The sequence below is a fragment of the Corvus cornix genome, chromosome 1A (genome assembly GCF_000738735.6).
Source record: "Corvus cornix cornix isolate S_Up_H32 chromosome 1A, ASM73873v5, whole genome shotgun sequence".
NCBI classification, from domain to species: Eukaryota; Metazoa; Chordata; class Aves; order Passeriformes; family Corvidae; genus Corvus; species Corvus cornix.
Window position 1 is genome coordinate 68,461,198 of NC_047057.1, and position 19,326 is coordinate 68,480,523.

At 43.4% G+C, this 19,326-nt stretch overlaps 2 protein-coding genes across 2 annotated transcripts in view; one reads left to right on the forward strand and one right to left on the reverse strand.

The window, feature by feature from the left end:
• Nucleotides 1-7,391, reverse strand: part of PYROXD1 (pyridine nucleotide-disulphide oxidoreductase domain 1) — a 12,015-nt gene extending 4,624 nt beyond the window's left edge. Inside the window, exons 1-7 of the mRNA XM_039570781.1 lie at nt 7,308-7,391; nt 5,647-5,727; nt 4,107-4,226; nt 2,862-2,990; nt 1,948-2,021; nt 1,168-1,328; nt 421-521 (exon numbers count right to left, since the gene is read on the reverse strand). Coding sequence (XP_039426715.1) covers nt 421-521; nt 1,168-1,328; nt 1,948-2,021; nt 2,862-2,990; nt 4,107-4,226; nt 5,647-5,727; nt 7,308-7,391 — 750 coding nt within the window. The remainder of the gene's footprint in view (nt 1-420; nt 522-1,167; nt 1,329-1,947; nt 2,022-2,861; nt 2,991-4,106; nt 4,227-5,646; nt 5,728-7,307) is intronic.
• A 53-nt stretch (nt 7,392-7,444) lies between these two features.
• Nucleotides 7,445-19,216, forward strand: LOC104692300 (NHP2-like protein 1). Its single transcript, XM_039570782.1, has 4 exons — nt 7,445-7,521; nt 10,199-10,254; nt 18,003-18,123; nt 18,701-19,216. Exons 2-4 carry the CDS (start codon nt 10,216-10,218, stop codon nt 18,961-18,963), a joined length of 423 nt encoding a protein of 140 aa, XP_039426716.1. The 5' UTR covers nt 7,445-7,521; nt 10,199-10,215; the 3' UTR covers nt 18,964-19,216.
• Nucleotides 19,217-19,326: the final 110 nt, after the last annotated feature.

The following is a 19,326-nucleotide window of genomic DNA, read 5'->3' on the forward strand; positions in this document are numbered from 1 at the left end:
ATAATAAGTTTTTGTTCTAAAGACTGTAAAAAGAAAAAATATTCTGTACATCAACCCACATTTCAACCATATTCCGAGATCAAACCAGAAGTTGGAAAGTTACCTGTTTCTCTAAATTATTTTGTGAATTTGGGCCTTGTTTTATTCTCCACGACACAAATACAGTTCCACCACCTTCAACAGACAAATCACCACTGATTAAGCTGCAAAATATCCTAACCATCCTTTAGCTGGTCTACAACTGATCAGCCCTGCATTTTTTAAATGTGAAACAGATGCAAACATCTAACAGCTAAGGAATTCATAAATGAAGAAAAATATTGTATGTGAGGATTTCTGCTTTATTGCAAACAGGAAACTCTACACAATGCTCATGCCCACAACATTTAAACAAATATGAAAGCCAGGTTACACCCATACCTCTTTAGTCCCTTTAAGGTGTAAGCCCTCGTGCCAGTCAGGGCCTAAGGCACTGCCCAGCTTGTCACATGCTGCTGTAGGTCTTCCTTTTTCCTCGATTCCTTAAGGAAAGAGATGGAGTATATCAGATTTAGTGTGCATACTTCCTTGTCCACAAAATTCAGAACAAGGATTCTCAATTAATAGAAGAATACCATCTGGCTGCCAAAGGGGAAGATGGAAGTGTAATATCTTTCTTCTTCCTGCCTGATGTCTAGAACCATGCTCTTCTTTTTGTGATGATTTTGGTCCTACATATGTTTGTGTGATGTTTGTTCATGCAGTCCTAGTTAACTGTTGTTTCTGAGACTGCAGTTTCACTCCATCTGTAATAATGTTCTGTGAGGTTTCATCTGCTCCTCCAGTATCTTAGTAGGTGACAGCTCCTTCCTATATAATGGTGAGATAGTTCACTTCAAAACATTACAGAAAATAGAACAAGTTCTTCAGCAGAGGGAATACAGGGAATATAAATTTGGCACAAAGGTAAGCACTTTTTTACAGTTTGCAAGTAACTGTATTCAATTCCGTCTACAGAAATTCAGGATGGGTTTTCATGTTGCTTTTTCACTCTCAGTTTTTGGAAGAATGAAATGTCATTTAAGATAACAGCAAGCCTTATTCCAAGCTGCTAAACTGACTGATTTTCAGACTATCTTTAATACAAAATGCTGCTGCTGCAGTGTCAGAAAACTAAACCCCCCATACCTTCCACTGTGTACTTGGTTCTTTTACACTCGATTGGAGTCTCCCGGCTTTCAGCAGTGAGCTTTGGAATGAGAAATTCAGCTGCTCCTGCATCAAAGAAAGTGTTCCCAATGGCTTTGTCTTTGATAGCCCAGATTACTTCACAGCCTTGAATTTCATACCTGTGGACATTTAAACAAGGGATAAAGTGACAGACTGCCTGAAAAGGATCTGACTGTTAGCAACATAAGCAGAAGTGTGTCAAATTTCCTTCCAGAAGCCAGAACTAGGGGATCCAAGACTTTCCAACCTATCAAATCCACTTCTAAATATTTACATAAAGAACCCATTAAAAAATATCCCTTCAAATTGACAAGTCATACTCTCACCAACACAACCTCGACTGAACTGGGGCAGGGAGTGGCGGGGGGGGTGCAGATCAAATTTGTAATAGTAATAATTAGTATTTCCTGCTCCCCATAATGAAAAAGGAGTGCATTTCTGCTGGACTCCCACTGCTAAAACCAGGCATTTGGATCTTGTTTACACCATGTGGAACATGAACTGTATATTCTTGACATCTCTGTGTCAAAGCTTCTTCTGGAGCTTTCCTAATTTTATGTGTCAGTAAGAGCCACTACGTTGCAAAAAAAAACCAAAACACAACTGTAATCAGTTTTGCTACTAAATGCTTTAAGAGATACAATTTTATAAGTCAACCTTCTCCCAAACTCATGTACACTAGATTTAGCATTGCATCGTTAAAGATTTTATTTGAATATGTATTTTTTGTTTACTTACACTAATTCAAGGGCAATCCCACCATTTCCTACCACCACTATTCTCTCAGCTTGAGCTAAATTCTTCTGAAAAGCCTGCATTAAGAAAGGAAAAATGTCAGTTAGAACTTAGAGCATGTTCCCTCACACCGGTTAACTATATCCTTTTCAGTATTTTCTTGCTCTTGTTTTGATTTTCTCAGACTATTGATACACATACAGTTAGGCTGAGATCTGTAAAAGAAGTTGCTGTAACAAACAATTTCAGTTTCACTTCAGATTATTTGAAAATGTTAACTCCTTTTTTTATCCTTGAGGTCCAACTTCATTTGATGAATGGCAGTTCCCTGTTACGGAGAAGCAGTGCTCCCCCTGCCTCCTGTGATTCTGAAGACCTATAGCAGTGAAACTTCACCTTTGGCTTCCAAGCTTCATTTTTAGTCCATTAAGTCATTTCTCAGGTGAAAATTTTTCCACGACTTTGACTATAACTAACTCTTTTCTATACTAAGAGGAGAAGCTACAGTAGAACTAAAAGGAAATAAAAAGTCATTCCTTCAGTAGCTTTCCACTGTAAGAAGCAGCCCACTGTACCATGTACCACACACACCTTCCTAGGGAAGTTTCTACTGGTGCCTACTTCCTGTTTATATTTTCCAATTGGATTCTGCCTGGAGGGTGAAAGAATATCATTTATTCCATATTATGTTAGAAATACTGTGTATGAGCTATCTATAAAATTAACCAATGTAGTGGCTAATTTATTTATTTACTGACATTTAAAGGCTGTTTTTCTTCTAGTGAAAATGTTCCTATTTAAGAATATATCATAACAAACATTATTTTCTGTTTCTCCATTTCACTCCACGATAATTTTGGTATTTGGCACCAGAAGCAGGAATATATGACACGTTTTTAAGTCCAAAACACATTTACCTGTGCACTGTCAGTATCCCGGATTCCTAATACATACGGGTTCCCTTCAACAATTAATTTCGGTTTGGCTCCAGCACACAGGCAAAGTTTTTCATATATGTATTCTTTCCCATCCTCAGTGCAAATTTTCTGTTAACAATGAAGAGAAAAGAAAAATCAATTCATCTAAGAGAATTCATCTAAATCAAGACATCTAAGAGAACATCAGAACATTCTTCCTTAATGTCATAGTAATTTGCAGAGATTAAAAGCTGTAAGGGGCTTCTTAAGGAACAAGCCTTCATACCCTCACTGACTGTGTGTCATTTATTCCCATCACACTCACCACAAGTATGTCACCAATAAAATGGGAGGTGTACACAGCACACTCCAAGCAAGATCCAGTTTACCACTTGGTGGCACTTTGTACTCACTGGCTGTGCCAGAAGAGAACTGTGTTTTCTATGTGACAAATGTCCCTCTGGCCCCAGTAACAGAACTATGCACTAGTGTACGTTAGCACTTGAGAATCTCCCTCAAAACATTTCAACAGCAGTAACTCTGTGTTAATCAGGCACAGGATAGGACACAGTTTAGAACGACTGCAGATCTGTTCTTTGCTGAAGAAAAAGTGGAGGCACTAAACAAGCTACATCATTCTGAGAAAGAAGACCTTAAATTTTAACATTTTATGACATTATTTGTTGTTCTACAAACTAGAAGCTGCATAGTTTAAAGTGATTTTGGGCAAAAGATCCTCCAAATCCACATGCATTAATTATTTGTGTCCACCAAGACCTAAACTAAAACACTATCCTAGTAATGATGTAAGAAAACCACTGGATTCAGAATGTTAGCAGAATCTACCCAAAATTACATCTCCAAAACTTAAAAGTGAGCAAAGTGAGTTTTGGATGTGCTGAAGTGAAGAATAACATGTTGACACAGAGCTAACACGGGTGTGTACATGCTATCCATTGCTCATACTTGCAACGTATTTCCTGCTAAATAGAAGGAAGAAAATGTGGAAATGTTGGTTCTTTCAAGATTTTGTCCCCTGTATATATTTCTACTTGAGAAACAGTGTTAAGCAGTAAGTGAAATTAGAATCAGGAAGTATTTTCTTGTAATTTCGGTAACTTATCAGTTCAATAACCAGAATGTTCTTGAACAAAATTTCTCACCCAAAAACATTCAACTACTTCTTAAATTATTTTTTATATACATAACTTGAAAAATCAAATAAAAAAGAAAACATTATCTTACATGTTCATCACTTTTCAGCTGCTTTACTCCAGACTGTATGACTCTAATATTGGGATATCGTTTTTCTAATAAGGAACTTGGTTGCTCTTCGACATCAAATTCCTCAAGTGTTTTGGAGACCTGTAAGAGAAAGAGAGGTATTTAAAAGTATGGATCATTTATCCCTATCTTCTTCCACAGCTTTTGACAGAAGGTGCTCATTTCCAGTAAAAAACTCACAACATAAAGCCCATATTGTCTGAAGATCTGTTATCACGTAACTGATAAAAGTTCCTTTTTTAATACAGAATCTTTCCATGCCTGTTCCTGGTTAAAGAGTCAAAGCACTACAGAGAATTTTAATCCTAAAGATAGAGATTAAGCAAAAATGGAGAACCCTGACAGTTGCTCTAACTGCTACGATGTTTTATTCCATAAATAAGTCTATTATCAGAGTTGTTAACAGTGCTTTTTAACTTATCTGACATAGTGTTAAAATCCTGCTTTTCTCTTAGTTGTAACTTTGATAAAATAACTCATCCAGAGCCACTATCTGATATTTCAGAGACCTGGGGGGCAACACCAAACAGAAAACAAACAAAAAAAAATAAAAACCCCAAAGAGGCAAACCAGAACCTGAAAAACATTCAAATAAGTTATGACAATTTGGGTTTTTTTCCAAAAGAGAGTGGCTGCATGGAAACCTCCAGGCCTGCTACTTTATTGAATATCCAGAGTTTGGAACACATCTAAGGAACCAGAAGCCACATCATGCTTGCAATTCAGAGAGAAATGAAGATGCTCATGTCCAAAACATAAATGCTGCTGCCTTCAAATAATGCTTAGCTATTCCCTTATTCTTCAGATGTGTAAAGTTTTGCTGGTGTGAATGACAGACTTTACATCTCTGCACTGTGCAAATGTCTTTACTGGACACTCGTGGCACTGCTGCCAGCACTTTCAGAAAGCATTCTGGGTTGGGTGCTACTCCAACAATCTCACAGAGAGCTCTAAGACTCAGCTTAATGACCCTACTAGCCACAAACCTGAATTCATGCATGGATTTGATTTTCTTTTTCAAACCAGCAGTAAAGATGTCACTGAATCAGCAGCTGCTGGAGTAGATAAAGCTCAAAGCAATTTCCCAGAAGGCTGTCCCTTCTTTCACTGCTTGTCAGAAGGCTGTTTCAGCCCCAAATTCAAACATGAGCAAGACCACGATACCATTTCAGTGCTTAAAAGAGGGCACTCACTAATAAAGCAGTGAAATAGAGCTTCAGTAATTCCAAACACACTTCAACCATGTAAGTACCTAGTTTAACCTTTCGTTGAATGGTGTTAATATATTCACTAATTACTAGTAATGGATCATTATAAAATAGCTCATCAGTCTTACTAACACCACTATAAAACAGCTCATCAGTCCTACTAACACCACTGCAGTCACACTAATAGGAAAACAAGCACAATGTCATGAGCATTTTCACCACTGGGTTCTAAATTATCTGCACATAAAAACTTTGAAGATGTCTTGCTGTAAGAAAAATTAAGTGTCTCTTACCTGCTTGAAATTAGTTACAGCTTTTATAACTGGGGAAGCTGTTATTAAAAAAATGTCTTCTGATGGGAATTCTGCAGCCAGCTTGTAAAGAAACAGAAACTATGGTGAGAGCCATCATCAGAGTTTAACACAATAAAACTACTGGTGAAAAGTAGCATGTATTAATACATTACTTTGATTTTGCAGAATCTTCTTGAATAAACACTACTTCAGGGTAACAGAAGGATAATGACTGAAGAGAATCTGGAGACATATTTATTTCATTCACACATAAATATACCTTCATTCATACATAAATATACCTTCAAGAACTGCAGCCATAGTGTAAAGGACTACTTTATTGTAACAATATTCCAAAGACTGTCTGATAGATCAGACTATGATCCTGTGATTTCTGGAAACACCCAGTTGCTGGATACACATTTTTTTACTGCACAGCAGTGACTAATTGGTTACAGGTTTCATTTTCACAGAGGAAATGCTGATTTTTACTGGATATTTTAAACCCTACATAGTAAACTGATAAATAGATTATCATCTTCAGGGTGCTGTTAAGCAATTCAAGACTTTTAAAGCCCCAAGCCAAAGGGAAGAATTTCCATTTTAAATGCACCTTGCTCAGCAAGGTGACAGGTACACCAAGGCAAGTGGTGCTGTTGTAGGGAAAGGATGCCATCCAGAGAGACCCTGACATCACCAGAGAACACATGCATCCAAGACACAGCCTTTATCCTGCTCTGCAGTTCTAACAGATAAAATACTCCTCACCAAACTAATACCCGCATGATTTCATTCTACAGGTACAAAATTATCTCCAGTTACTGTTACTTTAAAAACATCAAAAACCTTGAAACCAAGAAACAGGTTAATTTATTTTTAGAACTTGGGCTCTCAGAGAGCTGGATGAGGTATACAGCTCTAGAACATGGATCCTATAAAAACTGAGCAGTATTAATAAAAGGAAGCACATCACGGCAGCCTTCAGCTCAGCTGCAGCACAGTCCTTTATGGCTATGAGGAGTAATTCCTGCAGGAATACTGAAGTCCCTGACCTCTGGACCAGGGCACAGAGTGCCGGCTTTCTGCAGTTATGAAGTTGTAACTCTCCTTTTATGAAATGTCCGTAAATTGCTTCAAAATAACCTTAGAGGTTTGAACCTCTTGAGACGTATTTCTACACAGATAAATATCGTTACATTACAGTATTGCTGTCCTAGAGCTGCCTTTGGTTTTTGTTTTCCCAAGCGAGACAAATGATTTTTAAGAAGTGGGGATTAGGGGGGTGCAGGACAGCGTATGGAACTACAGTATACATGCGAATATTTACGCATTTACTGTGTAGATCTGCTTCTATGACCGTGCACAGGATGCCCCTGAGAGCGTTTATGCCTCTAAGCAAGCGCGGGCACCGGGGCGGTCCCGCCAGCCGCGCAGCCCGGTTCCACCGGCTCACGGCCGGTCCAGGCGGCTGCACAAGGCCGCCAAGGGCCCTGACAGACTAAGGCTCCGCCGTGGGGTCGGGGAGCCTCCCGGATCCCGGGGACAATTCCCGGCTGGCGCCGAGCGGGCTCCGCACCCCGCGCGGGGGAAGGCGGGAGGAGCGGGGGAGAGCACCGTGCGCACGCGCGCGGCGACGCGGCCGCGGCCCCGGCCCCTTTTACCTTCTCGGCGCAGGTGACCCCCGCGATGCCGCCGCCCACCACCGCGAACCGGCCCCGCGCCGCGCCGCCGCCGGCCCCCGACATCGCCCCGCCCGCCCCGGGCACAGCCACCGCGGCGACCTCCCCCGCCTGCCACCTCGCTGCTGCGCGGCCGCGGCGGCTCCACCTACGGCGAGCAGTAGCACCAAAACTTCCTCTCCTCCCGCGGGCCGAGGTGGGCATGAGTCGTCCCGTGCGCGCCCGCCCCGAAAGGGTTCTTCCCGCCCATTTGGTATTTATGTAACGTGTGTGTAGTATCTGCTGTACATCTCTGTACAAAAAACTGGGATCAAACCCCAGCTTTTGCACCAATCCCGGGATCGAGCCGTAATCCAGTCCGAGGTTCCCCCATTCCGTATTCCTGGGAAATCCAGTCCGGGTTTTCCCCGATGCCATACGCGATCCAGGCAAACTTTATAGCAATGACCACTGTAATCCGCCTCGATTCTATTTTTTCTTCATATTTTTCCATATTAGTCAGCTTCATATTTGATATGAACAGCAGCAAGGTTTTCTCAGCTTATTGAGTGAGACTCAGAGTAGGATTTAGTGAAATTCCTGTGTAAATCAATGCCTAGGGCAGCTCCGGGTGTGGTCAGTGAGGGTGGAGGGGTGGGGCAGTCCCAGCTGTGGTCAGTGAGGGTGAGGAGGGGTAGCCTTTGTTGAGGGTTGCTTGCAGGAGGGTTACTGGAGTGTCTGGAGTGGGCCATCTCCGGGGATCTCTCTAAGGACAACAATGAGAGCATCCTGCAGGAGCAGGGGAACACCTGGGTGCTCTTGGAGCCTTGCTCAGGATGTGCAAAGGGACAAGCCGCCTGCCACAGGACAGCGCAGGAGAGGGAAGCAGCGCACCTGAGCAGGTGGAGCAGTGTGTGGAGATGAAGGGAAGATCTTTTTTCTCTTTTCCATTTCATCTTGCCAGTCCCATCCCTGTGCCTTCAGTCCCTCCCAAGTGCTCTCAATCCCATCCCAGTCCCTCCCCAGTCCATCCCAGTAAAAAAATGCAGTCAGTCACCCGGGCAGGTTAACTGATTTATTAACAAAACAAAACAAACAACTGGAGATGGGAACCCCAGATATGCCCAAGACCCCAACAACAAAGCAGAGGAAAAACAGCACTCACAAGACGCTAGATGCTCCCCAGGCTACGTGTCACGAGGGGAGGACCTGGTGCAGAACACCAGAAGAGTTCTTATAGTCCTTTGTGGGTCAGGATTGGGCCGATTTTCAATCCGCTCTTCCATTGGCTCATGTAGGGGACTCCAGATTGGCTCATTCCAGGGTGCATTCCTGACCAGTCATTCTCTCATAAAGTCATCTCATTGGCTCTCTCTGTTAACCAATCCACTTGGGATGATGTCACTTTACCTGTTGAATCCTTCTAGAAAATTCCCACCTAACCTACCCATATACTGTTGCCATCTCTTGAGTTTCCGGAGGCATTACACCCGTACATCACGCATGCACCTATCCCAATTAACTTCTGCTAACAACTAATCAACCTTAAAACTCAGCCCCGATATAACCCAACCAACTCTTAATATTATAACAATTATAACTTCATTTAACTGTATAACCATAACCGGTCCACGAATTATTCACGTTTATAACACCAGTGACCCCAGAAAAAGAGGGGTTTGAGGGGAAAAGGGTTAAAATTGAGGGGGGAAAGCCCCCTTTTCCATTATTGTCTGTGTTTAAATTCCCATTCACCACGATTTTAAGGGTATCAATTGAAGGAAAACCTGTATTTTCCATGATTTAGGGGTATCAGTTGATGGGGAATTGTTCTTTTCTGGTTTAAAGAGAAGGGGAAAACCTTTATAATGCCATTTTATGGGTTGAGGGCAAGCTCCCCATTTTCACCATCTTAAGGTTTAAATACCAAGGGAATCCCTTTTTCCCTTGGTTTTAAGGGTTTAAATTGAGGGAAAATCCCCCCTTTTCTAACAATTTAAGTATTTCAATAGAGGGGGAAAGGGCAGGAAATGCAAGGTGATAAAGGTGGGGAAGGTCAGAGGAAAAAGGGTGGAAAACATGAGGTGGAAAAGGGCAGGAAATGTGAGGGGGAAGTGGATGAGAAACATAAGTGGAAAGCTGAAATTGTTGTTTACACTGCCTGTCAGTAGGGATAAAGGTAAAGCCTTGGAAGCGTGCTTTACTATTCAAATTCTTTACAGCATGTAATTGCACTGCTGGCCAGTTATGGGGAGTGTGAGAGGGGAGCTGTGCATGCATCTTTTCTCTTAATAAGGCACTGATCCCATTGGACCAGCTCCTCTGAGGTGATTGGTATTTGACGTACTCTGTGTTCTCCATGCTTGACTGTGTGTATATATATATGTAGAGAGTAATATATATATATGAGTGTAAAAACAGGTCTGTATTTTTTATTTATACCTAGATACACTTTATATATGTATGTATAAAGATATATAACATATATTCAATATCTGTGTCCACAGAAGTGTTGGTATAAAACATGCTTTAATAAGAGCTAATGAAATTAATAGTGGAGATTTACATGCCGATAGAAAGGAATTAAAGAAAGTAAAAAGTGGGCATGGGACCCCACTTCACGAAACTGCTGAAGGGGCTTTAGCATGGCTGGGGAGGGGATGATCAAGAGGGCAGTGGGTGTCACAAGGGTGGGGTGTTGATGCATGTGTTGTACAGGAACAACAGAGATTTATTTGGGAAAGTAATACCATTATGGCCCAAGACACTTGTCTTGACACTGAACAAAATGTTTGTCATTTTGAAACATCCTGATTAAACTGCTGAAGCTGTATTAGTGTATGTTGGAAAAGGATGCATTTGTATACAAACCCTTTGTGATTTTGTATTTGCAGACAACACCACTGGGGAGATGTCACGATCTGGTTTAAACCCAGAAAAGCAAAGAAAGGTAAGTCTCTGTGCATAAACCAGAAAGAACTTAGAAGGTTCAAAATATTCCCAGAAACGAGATTAAAACCAATCGAGATTAAATATTGATGCCAAAAAAATTGATATGTTTTATTTAATAGTAAAAAGAGGCAAAGAGAAAGAAAGAGAAAAGAAAGGAAGAAAGAAATAGAAAAAGAAGTGTGCGTGGGGGGTGGGGGAACAGGGAGAGAGTGATGGGGGTTAGGTGGAAGCATCTCACCCGTCCAAGGGTCCCAATTACATCTCGTTGCTCCCCTCCATCTGGTCTGCTGGTGGTGAGGGTCCCCCGTTGCCGCCGTGGCCGTGATGCCACACGCCAAAGAGTACAGAATCCCGTGGATTAATATACGCTTTGGGCCAGGTGGGAACACCCACGTGCCTCCCTTGCAGGGGCTAGCTTGACACTGTCCCTTGCAACACTGAGGGTCTGTTGCATCATCTCTGGTGCTCTTGTGATAAATGAGTGAATGGTAAATGTTGTCCTTCGCATCTAGGATTTTAACATTTATAAGTAATAATGTACTATGTAGAAATAGTGTTAAGGTAAAATGTAGTTAAGTAGAAACGAGATTAAGGTAAATTGTAACTTCAAAATAGTTGTAATATGTTAAGAAATGTATTAACAAACACATGGTAATAAATGGATTTTGAGCTGAGAAACTACAGAGCCAGGAACCTAGATATCTTAGAGGAACAAAGAAGATAAACCACATGCATCCCAGGAAGACTGTTCTCTCATCAGAACTCACACCGCCCAAGGGAACTGGCAGCTACAAATTAGGCTGGAGACTGGGGAGGCACCAGAGGGGGGTGCTTGCCTTCAATTCTGAAGCTATCCAGAGGACTGACACGGCATCATACTGGCGGAAGGGGGCAGAGACCAGAGAGGGGGGAAAGTAGAGTGAAGCGTAAATTACTTCCTGGGCTTAATGAATATGTAACAGTTTAAGAGAGTACTTAAGTCCACAGTAAAATGAATGGAGCACACCTTTGGCAATATTGCCAAGTGCCCCAGCCCTGTGATATGCCTTTGTTCTACTAATAAATATTCAATAATATATTGCTAAAAAATGTAGCTCTTCTATTAATCTTTTTCACTCTGGTGCAGGGTCTGAGGACCCCTTTGAGGGGGGCCCCTTTGATGGGCCATGTCACCCCCTTCTGCTGTGGATAAGCTTTCCCCTCCCCGGGTGAGGGCCCCACAGCTGGGCTCCTCTGCACAGTGGAGGATGGGCAGTCACTGCGCCTCTGACCAGAGGCTTTTCCAAGACACCCAAAGCCTCTCCTCCCCCACTCTTTGGTGGAGGGTCTGTGTGAGCCTGGCAGCTGACAGCCCTGGGGCTGTGATCTCCACCTTGGAGATGTTAAGCCTATGCTCAGTGAATGTCCCCAGCCCTGAGTTGTTACTTTATCTTACCTACATCAGCAAGCAGTGTAAGGCCTCAGTCAGGGTCCCCATTCAGGGTGCAGTAGTCCTCTCTGCAGCTTTTGTAATACAGTTTTAAAAGTCCTTTAAGAAAATGTTTAAGTCATAAACTATAATATTTCAGTCTCTGACACCTTTTCAACCCCATTTCAAGCATGTGTCTGAAAACTAAAATCCCTCTGGAATAAGTTTGTCATAGCTCCTTTTAGTTTTCATTGTTGGACATGAAATGCATCATTGCACTGCTAATATCTCTAGACCCAGCAGAGGCGCCCAAGGTTAACTGGACTGCAGAGATTCCTTTGTCAGCCCTGCAGATGTTTCCTTCAGTTTTTTAATGAGGAACTGCTCACAAAGAGGACTCTACAGCCTATACAGCTAAATCACAAACACCCTCTACTCCTGAGAAGAAAGCAGTAGATCCCATAGATTTCCACTTGCTTTAACAATTTGGTCAGGTCCAACAATGCCAAAGTTGAAGCACTGTGTACTAGCTTGACAACAAACCAGTGGGAGGCACCAAGTCAGAATAACAATTTAATGGAGAAATTAAAGAAAAGGGAAAAAAAAAAAAGAAAACACTGGTTCAAACTGACAGAGTCAGGATACAACCTGACACCCTGTTAGTCAGGGTGGTGGTAGCAGTCTGGTAGAATGGTGGCTGCAGTCCTCCTGAAGTGGTGATCCTGTAGTAAAAGAGTCTGCTCTTCCTCAGAAGGTCCAGTGGTGGCTATGTAGCTCCTGTCCTCTGGAAATCCAGTGGAAAGGTTGTTTCTGGTGTTCAGCATCTCAGATTATATCCAGGATGAAATGCTTGGTTCCTCCCTCTGGGTGGAGCATCTCACAATAGGATAATGAGTCATGAGGCCAAGTGTTGATTAGGCTCATTAACAGAAGATAGTCCGGAGGGAGTTATCTCTGAGTCATGAGGCAGGGCATTGATGGGCCATTAACAGAAAGATAGTCTGGGAGGAGGAGGCAAGGAAACACTGCCCCACCTGATTTCAACAGCTCGTGAGGATGGTAATAGAATACCCTGCAACCCAGGACATAGTTATGCATCTGATACTAAATTCATGACACACACAGAACCTGTGAAAGAAACGTTAAATATTTAAATGTGCAGGCACTCCCCTGCCCCCAAATATTGGAGCAGACCGCTCATTTTCGTTGCATGGATAGAAAATAGATGATCTTCCCCACTTAAGCTGTGTCAAAGCTGAGCATCCCACTATAGGTATCAGACAAGACAGATTCTCCCCTTCACAAACTGCTAGTAATTGAGATGTGGCATTTGTCTGTCACCTTCAACGAATAGGTTCAGGGCACCGCTGTCTTCCACAAAATGCAACATCCCTAGAAGATAAACCACAATAGTCATGAAACTCATTCCTGCTTCTCATCACCAGTGCTGTAATTCCTTGTTAAAAAGAACTGGAATTTTTTTTCAGAACTGTTTTCTTTTCCCCACTTCACATACACCAGCCTGACTTTGTCAGATGAGGTGGATATTCTCTGGGAGTATTGCAAAAGTTGCTTCCATAAGCAGGACACAGGGACTTGAGATACTTGGTTCTCTTGCCAATTTTTTATGTGCTCTATAGCTGAAGTCAGTGGCTCCACCTATCTCAGGGAATACGTAACTGCTGTCACCACCATATCTCACTGTGTGTATCCAGTTATACATCTGAAACAACACCCCAGAATGACAGAAGTCAAAACCCAGCTGTGAGTTTTGTCCTTTGTGTCCTCCATTCTTATCAGTTACTATGAACAGTCTTCTCCCTCCACAGCACTGAAAATGCTGAAACCAAATCTGAACACCAGCTTTAAATCAAATGGAAACTATTCCAACATTAAATTGAACCTGAAGGCATCACTTCACATGTTAATTTTACAATGAGAGCATAAGATTGGATATATTAAAATAAACCACTGTCTCGTTATAGGAGTTATTCCAGTTTAGGGGGTTTGATGCGTCCTAATTCGGGTTGTATGGGTGTTAGGTAGGACGGTTGAAGGTTATGATTTGGGTTGTATGAAGTTATGCTGTTTAAACTGTTGAATGGAGTTGGAAGCCCTTTGTTTAAAAATACTGCAGTTAATATAAAGAGGCCAGGAGGTGGTGATATAGAGTATTGAAGGTCCCTAAGCCCCATCGGGATGACATCAGCCTTGAGAGAGGCAGCTGCACCCACCAATCACCAGCCTCCCTCCAACCTGGACCTTGCACCAATCACTCGATGCACCGTGAGGGGAGAGGGAGAGACCTAGCAACGAGCCAATCATCACCTCAGAAGAGGGAAACTAAGCCAATGAACTGAGTTGCTAAGCAGCAACCCTGTGGACTGACCAATAGAAGGACTGAAAGAGAGCATAAAAGGCAGTGTTCACCTGCAAACACATCCTCCTGTGGCTTCAAGACTCTCACAGTGAAGTCCTTCTGTGATTGAAACCTGCCACAGTGAGGTCCTCCTGCCTCTGGGTTAAGAGGAGAGGGCTACTCCCCCTCCTGGTTCTTCCACCTGGTCTTTTTGTTTTGTTCTCTTTTCTTTTAGTTACCAGTTAATCACTTTTGCGGACAACTGGCCCTCATTTATTACAGTCTCACTATACTACACCCCAGCAGACAAGAAACTCTACCTCCCAGCTCCTTCCAAACTATAGCGTCAGGCATATGGTTTGGATCTCTCCCCCTGTTGGCACACTAAATCACTTGTTTCAATGCATCCAATCAAACTACCTCCCCTCTGAGGACTCCACGATGTCTCAGAATTTTGACCAACCAAAGCAATGTTATGACAGGTGAAGAAATTACTTATTTTCTGCCTCATCTGCCTAAGCCTTAGTAACTCTAGAAAAGATTTGTACACAGCATTAGTGAACATTTCAATATTAGCTGCATGAAATTCAGGCTTATCTGAAATACACCTCCTCATACATAACACTCCACACTCCACCTCTCTTAACCCTCTTCTGCCTTTGCTTATTCCAATATTCTCTTTCCAAATATATTTTCTTGAATTCACTATTAATACTTCCTCCACAGCGCTGCTCAAACTTTTGAGGGGTGCCTTTTACACTCTTGCACCAAATGATCCTTGGTTCATCCAAACTCTATTGAAAATGAACATGCCCTTGTTTGTAGCCCCAAGCTTAGACTGAGATTCCAACTGCTCTAGGAGTTACACCAAGTACAGTAAAACCCAAAGCTGTCCTCAAACCACCCAATCATAAAGATAATTCTCAGAGAATTATTAAAGCAGACAAGAGCATTGAAATGCAAGCACAGCCTCCCTGTCCTCTGGGGTATTTTGTGTTAGGGTCATACAATGTAGGGTTGAATTGGCCATAAGCACCACTCTTTCCACTTCTCTGAAGGATTATGTGGGCATACAACATTAAAAAATATTTGTGCAATTAGAAGAACTAAACCTGCATAAAGTTCTAACAAAGCTGCTTTCAAAACATGCACAACACAATTTATGGGCAATCAACTGTTTGAACTACGCAGTGTTTCAAGGCAGGGAAAGGGTCTTGTAAGTTAGTTTTCCCCAAAGAACAAGAAATATCTCTGATGTGCAAATGAGATGGTGGAATTAAAGGAATCTGGGATATTTGCGTTTTGAGAGCAGTCTTATTCCTACCCTCCACCTTGCCCTTCCTGCCTTACTATTTCCTCATTTAGACCATTATTTCTTCTCAATCGAGATTTTTAAAGTTTCAAAGACATTTCCCATAGCACCGCTATGCAAACAGAAACCAGTAAAGATGTTCAGGATCACCAAGACTTACTGGAAAGACACTTTCTGACATCCTGCTGAACACTATTTTGCTATGAGGCTGACCCACCAGAAAGCAAAAGGTTCTAGTTGTACAGCAACAAGGATTTCTACAAATGTACAGTGATGGTGTGGAAAAACCCCACGGCGTAGATTTGTGTTTTGAGCATTTGATATTAAATCCTGCAACAGCTTTTTAAGCTCACACCTCGATTTCTGTATGAATCTTCATGTAACTCGAGAGGCATGAGACCAGAATGGAGGGCATTCAGGGAAAAGTCATACGCCAGACATTCCTTATTCTCCAGAAGGACTTCACAGATACATCGAGACACTTTGGAAAACTTGCAAGAGCTTTATGAACATGCCAGTCCTGCTCCTTGGGGAACGAGGAAATTAATTAACCTATTCTAAATCAGTGACAGGCAGTTTTCCGCCGGGAGTAACTACACACCTAACGTAATGGTGGAAGTATGGGGACAGGCACCTCAATATTTTTGCTGGGTTTTTTTGGCTTCAAATGTGGGGAAGCATCATATGTATTCAACAAAAGGTAACTGCCTTCCCCGTGCTGCTCCACCAGGCCTCATCAGAGTTCTTACTAAAGAGAGTTCCTATCAAATGCATGCACACCCTCTCGTCTGGTGCCAGCAGCTGGACTGGCACCTCCTGCCAGGCTAGGGCACCTTGGAGACGGGACAGGACGTCCTTCTTGAGCACCAGATACGGATCAAACGCAGCAGCCCGTTAGGCCTTGCGCCCGAGCCCCGCGCTGCTCCCACCACCCTGAGGGGAACAGGGCCACCAGGGCCCGGGTGCCGAGGCGACAGGGCTGGCCAAGGGCCACACTGGCCGAGCCCTGGCCCCAAACTGAGCGCAGGAGAGCGGCAGCCCAGCCGGCAGGGCGGGGCCCGCTGGGGGGTGCTCCGCGGCCCAGCCGCACACGTGAAGGGGCGACGGGGCAGGCGCTGCCCACCGAGGTGCTGCCGTCGCCCAGGTTCTCCACAGCGCAGACGAGGCAGAGCGGCGGGCGAAGTGGCAGCGCCCAGCATGGCCCGTGATAGCCGCACAGCCCCGCCGCCCCCGCTGCCATCAGCCACTGCCGGGGCTGCCGTGTGGCTCCGCCCCGCGCAGGGAGGGCGCCTCCGCCCCGGGGCCGCCCTCGGGGCCGCCTCCCTTCCAGCGGCCGCAGCAGCGCTCCAGCCTTTTCCCGCACAGCACGCGCTGTGGCCATGTTGAGTGGCTTTGGGTGCCAGCCTCCTCTTCCTCCTCCTCCTTCTCATTTTTCCTCCTCCTCTTCTTCCTTCTTCTCCTATTTCTCCTCCTCTTCCTACCCCTCTTCCTCCAGAGGGCCTTGGGGTAGAGGGAGGCCACCTGCGCGGCAGGAAGCACGTGGAGGCCGGGCGGGCGGGCGAGGGTGCGGCTGGCTGCGGGGAAGGAGGCCCGGGGGGTTGGCGGTCCTGGGGACACCCGGTAGAGGGGGACTCAGCGTCTGGGGTCACCCCTGCACAGTGCCGGGAGCCGGACAGGCTGTGGCTCTGCCAGCACCGGTCGCTAACACTTCTTGTGACCTCGCTGCTGTGCCACCCCGCTGCTGATGTTAATGTTTACACACTATTTGTGGTTTGCAGAAATAATCCTGATGTGGAAAACGAGGTTCACTCTTTATAAGACTTAAAAAAAAAGTTTAATAAAAGGGACAATTAGGAGACAATAGCAAAAAGGGTATTATGGCTGGGTGCTTTGGCAGAGATCCAAAGGCACCCCTCTACATCCAAAAGATCATCTTTAAAAGTACATCTCTTACTGCATATTCATCACAATCATGCATGATTCATAAATTCTTTGGAGTTTCTATGTATCATCCCATCAGCCTTATCTTCCTTCTTGGCTCCATTCTGTCTCCGCTCCCTCCATAAATTCTTCTCTCTGGTTTCTGGTTTTCCTTCTTCTCTGATAAGATACTCCAGGAATGTGAAGACTTTCTCTGCCTATGTTTTCTAAATTGACTACATAAACAATAGACATTCTATATCTTGTATTACATTACAGAACCTAGGTAAAGTTTTTCTAACATTATGTAACATGCAAAAAGCCAACATCACAATACATTCGTAACACTGATACATTCCCTTCCGGGGATTTCTTCAAGTTTTTTGTAAGTGTTTTAATATGTACACTGAAGTGCTTCATTTTGTGTAGTCTTTGTGGTATAAAACACCTGAAGACTGCCCAATAAGTGCACTGCTGCTGGTTTGTAGGATGTAGATGTGTGAGTAGATACACTGTTGAATTTGATGTGAAGCATATCTTTCTTACTTTTCCCTTTCACTTTGATAGAAGAAGAATCCTTACTCTTTTAGGAATAAAATGCAGTGGTGTTTTTTCTGTATGTGCAGAGCAGATGAGAATAATGACATGACTCCAGTAATCAATGTATGTGGTGGACATGATGCCTGTGCAGTGTTGATTGGAACAAAGCCTCCTTTGCTCCTATTGTAATATTTATTTTTCCTTTAGAGTGAGTCAGAAGTGAATCCAAAAGCTTACCCACTGGCTGATGCACAGCTCACCAAAACACTGCTGGATCTTGTGCAGCAATCCTGCAACTATAAGCAGCTACAAGAGGGAGCCAGTGAAGGTGAGACTAGTGTGTTGCAAAGTGTGTTACAACTCATAACAAGGATTTTTTGAGATGCCATGGGTAGAGATTGTCTTTTCTCTGTAGCTGTGAATCACTCATTTTATATAGATCTGGCTATTGCTGGTGGTGTGTCTCCTTTCTCCTCCTTCAAGCCTGCTTAAACTATATTCAGGGACAGAACTAAGATGTAATCTTTTGAACATTTTTATGCAGATCTTGTAGATTGCCAAATTGTGTTCTTGGTACATGGTTTGTAATCATGCATACTTCAGTGGTGTGGCGCTGGGATTACCAATTGCCTAGCCAGTTCAGAACCATAAAAGATTTGGCTTTGAGGGTATCTTTAGTGCAACCTGCTCAGAGAGTGGCTCCCTTCACATTTGCTTGGGGCTTCACATAGTCAAACTTGTAAAAAACCCACAATACCCAAGGATAGAAACTCTGTAATCTCTTAGAACCCATGTCCCATGCACTAGATCTCCTTCCCACTGAGGCCACTTTCCACATCTCCTGAAACTGTTACACATTAGATGTTCTTTCCAGAAAGACCTAGATTCTCCAGTTTCTTTTACAGCCACCAAAACACTGAACAGAGGCACAGCAGAGTTCATTGTGGTGGCAGCAGATGTGGAGCCCTTGGGAATCATCCTGCACCTCTCTCTTCTCTGTGAGGACAAGAATGTTCCTTACATGTTTGTGTGCTCCAAGCAAGCCCTGGGCCGGGCATGTGGTGTTTCCTGGCCTGTCATCGCCTGCTCCATCACCATCAAGGAGGGATCACAGCTAAAGCCTCAGGTCCAGTCTGTACAGCAAGCTACAGAAAGACTCTTGGTCTAAGTGTCCATGAGTGTGTGTGTGAAATAGAAAAGTGCAAATTAGGGGAAATTCATGTTTAGCTTCATCTGAGATGATAGTTTTGGTATCAGTGTTTAATTTCAAAATGCCGCATTTTTGTTTAATAATGGCTTAATTCTTAGTTTTTCCATCTCCTATACCCCTGCTTTTCTATTATTCCACTCCAACACGTTCTTTCTCATTGTATTACTTCTTGAAAACTGATTGTACAACTGTATTTCCTGTTTTATGTTTATGTTTTATGTTTAAAAGAATAAAACCCTCCCACCCTTGTCTTCCTGTCTGCCTGCTCAGGGCTTTTTTAACCCACCCGTCAGCTTTCTCTGTGTTCTAGTATTTCTGCTA

Coding starts and splice junctions, on each gene's coding strand:
- LOC104692300 (XM_039570782.1), top strand. CDS start 10,216: ATGTCACGATCTGGTTTAAACCCAGAAAAGCAAAGAAAG. Junction 10,255..18,002: donor ACCCAGAAAAGCAAAGAAAG/GTAAGTCTCTGT, acceptor TTTTTCCTTTAG/AGTGAGTCAGAAGTGAATCC. Junction 18,124..18,700: donor ACAAGAGGGAGCCAGTGAAG/GTGAGACTAGTG, acceptor TTTCTTTTACAG/CCACCAAAACACTGAACAGA.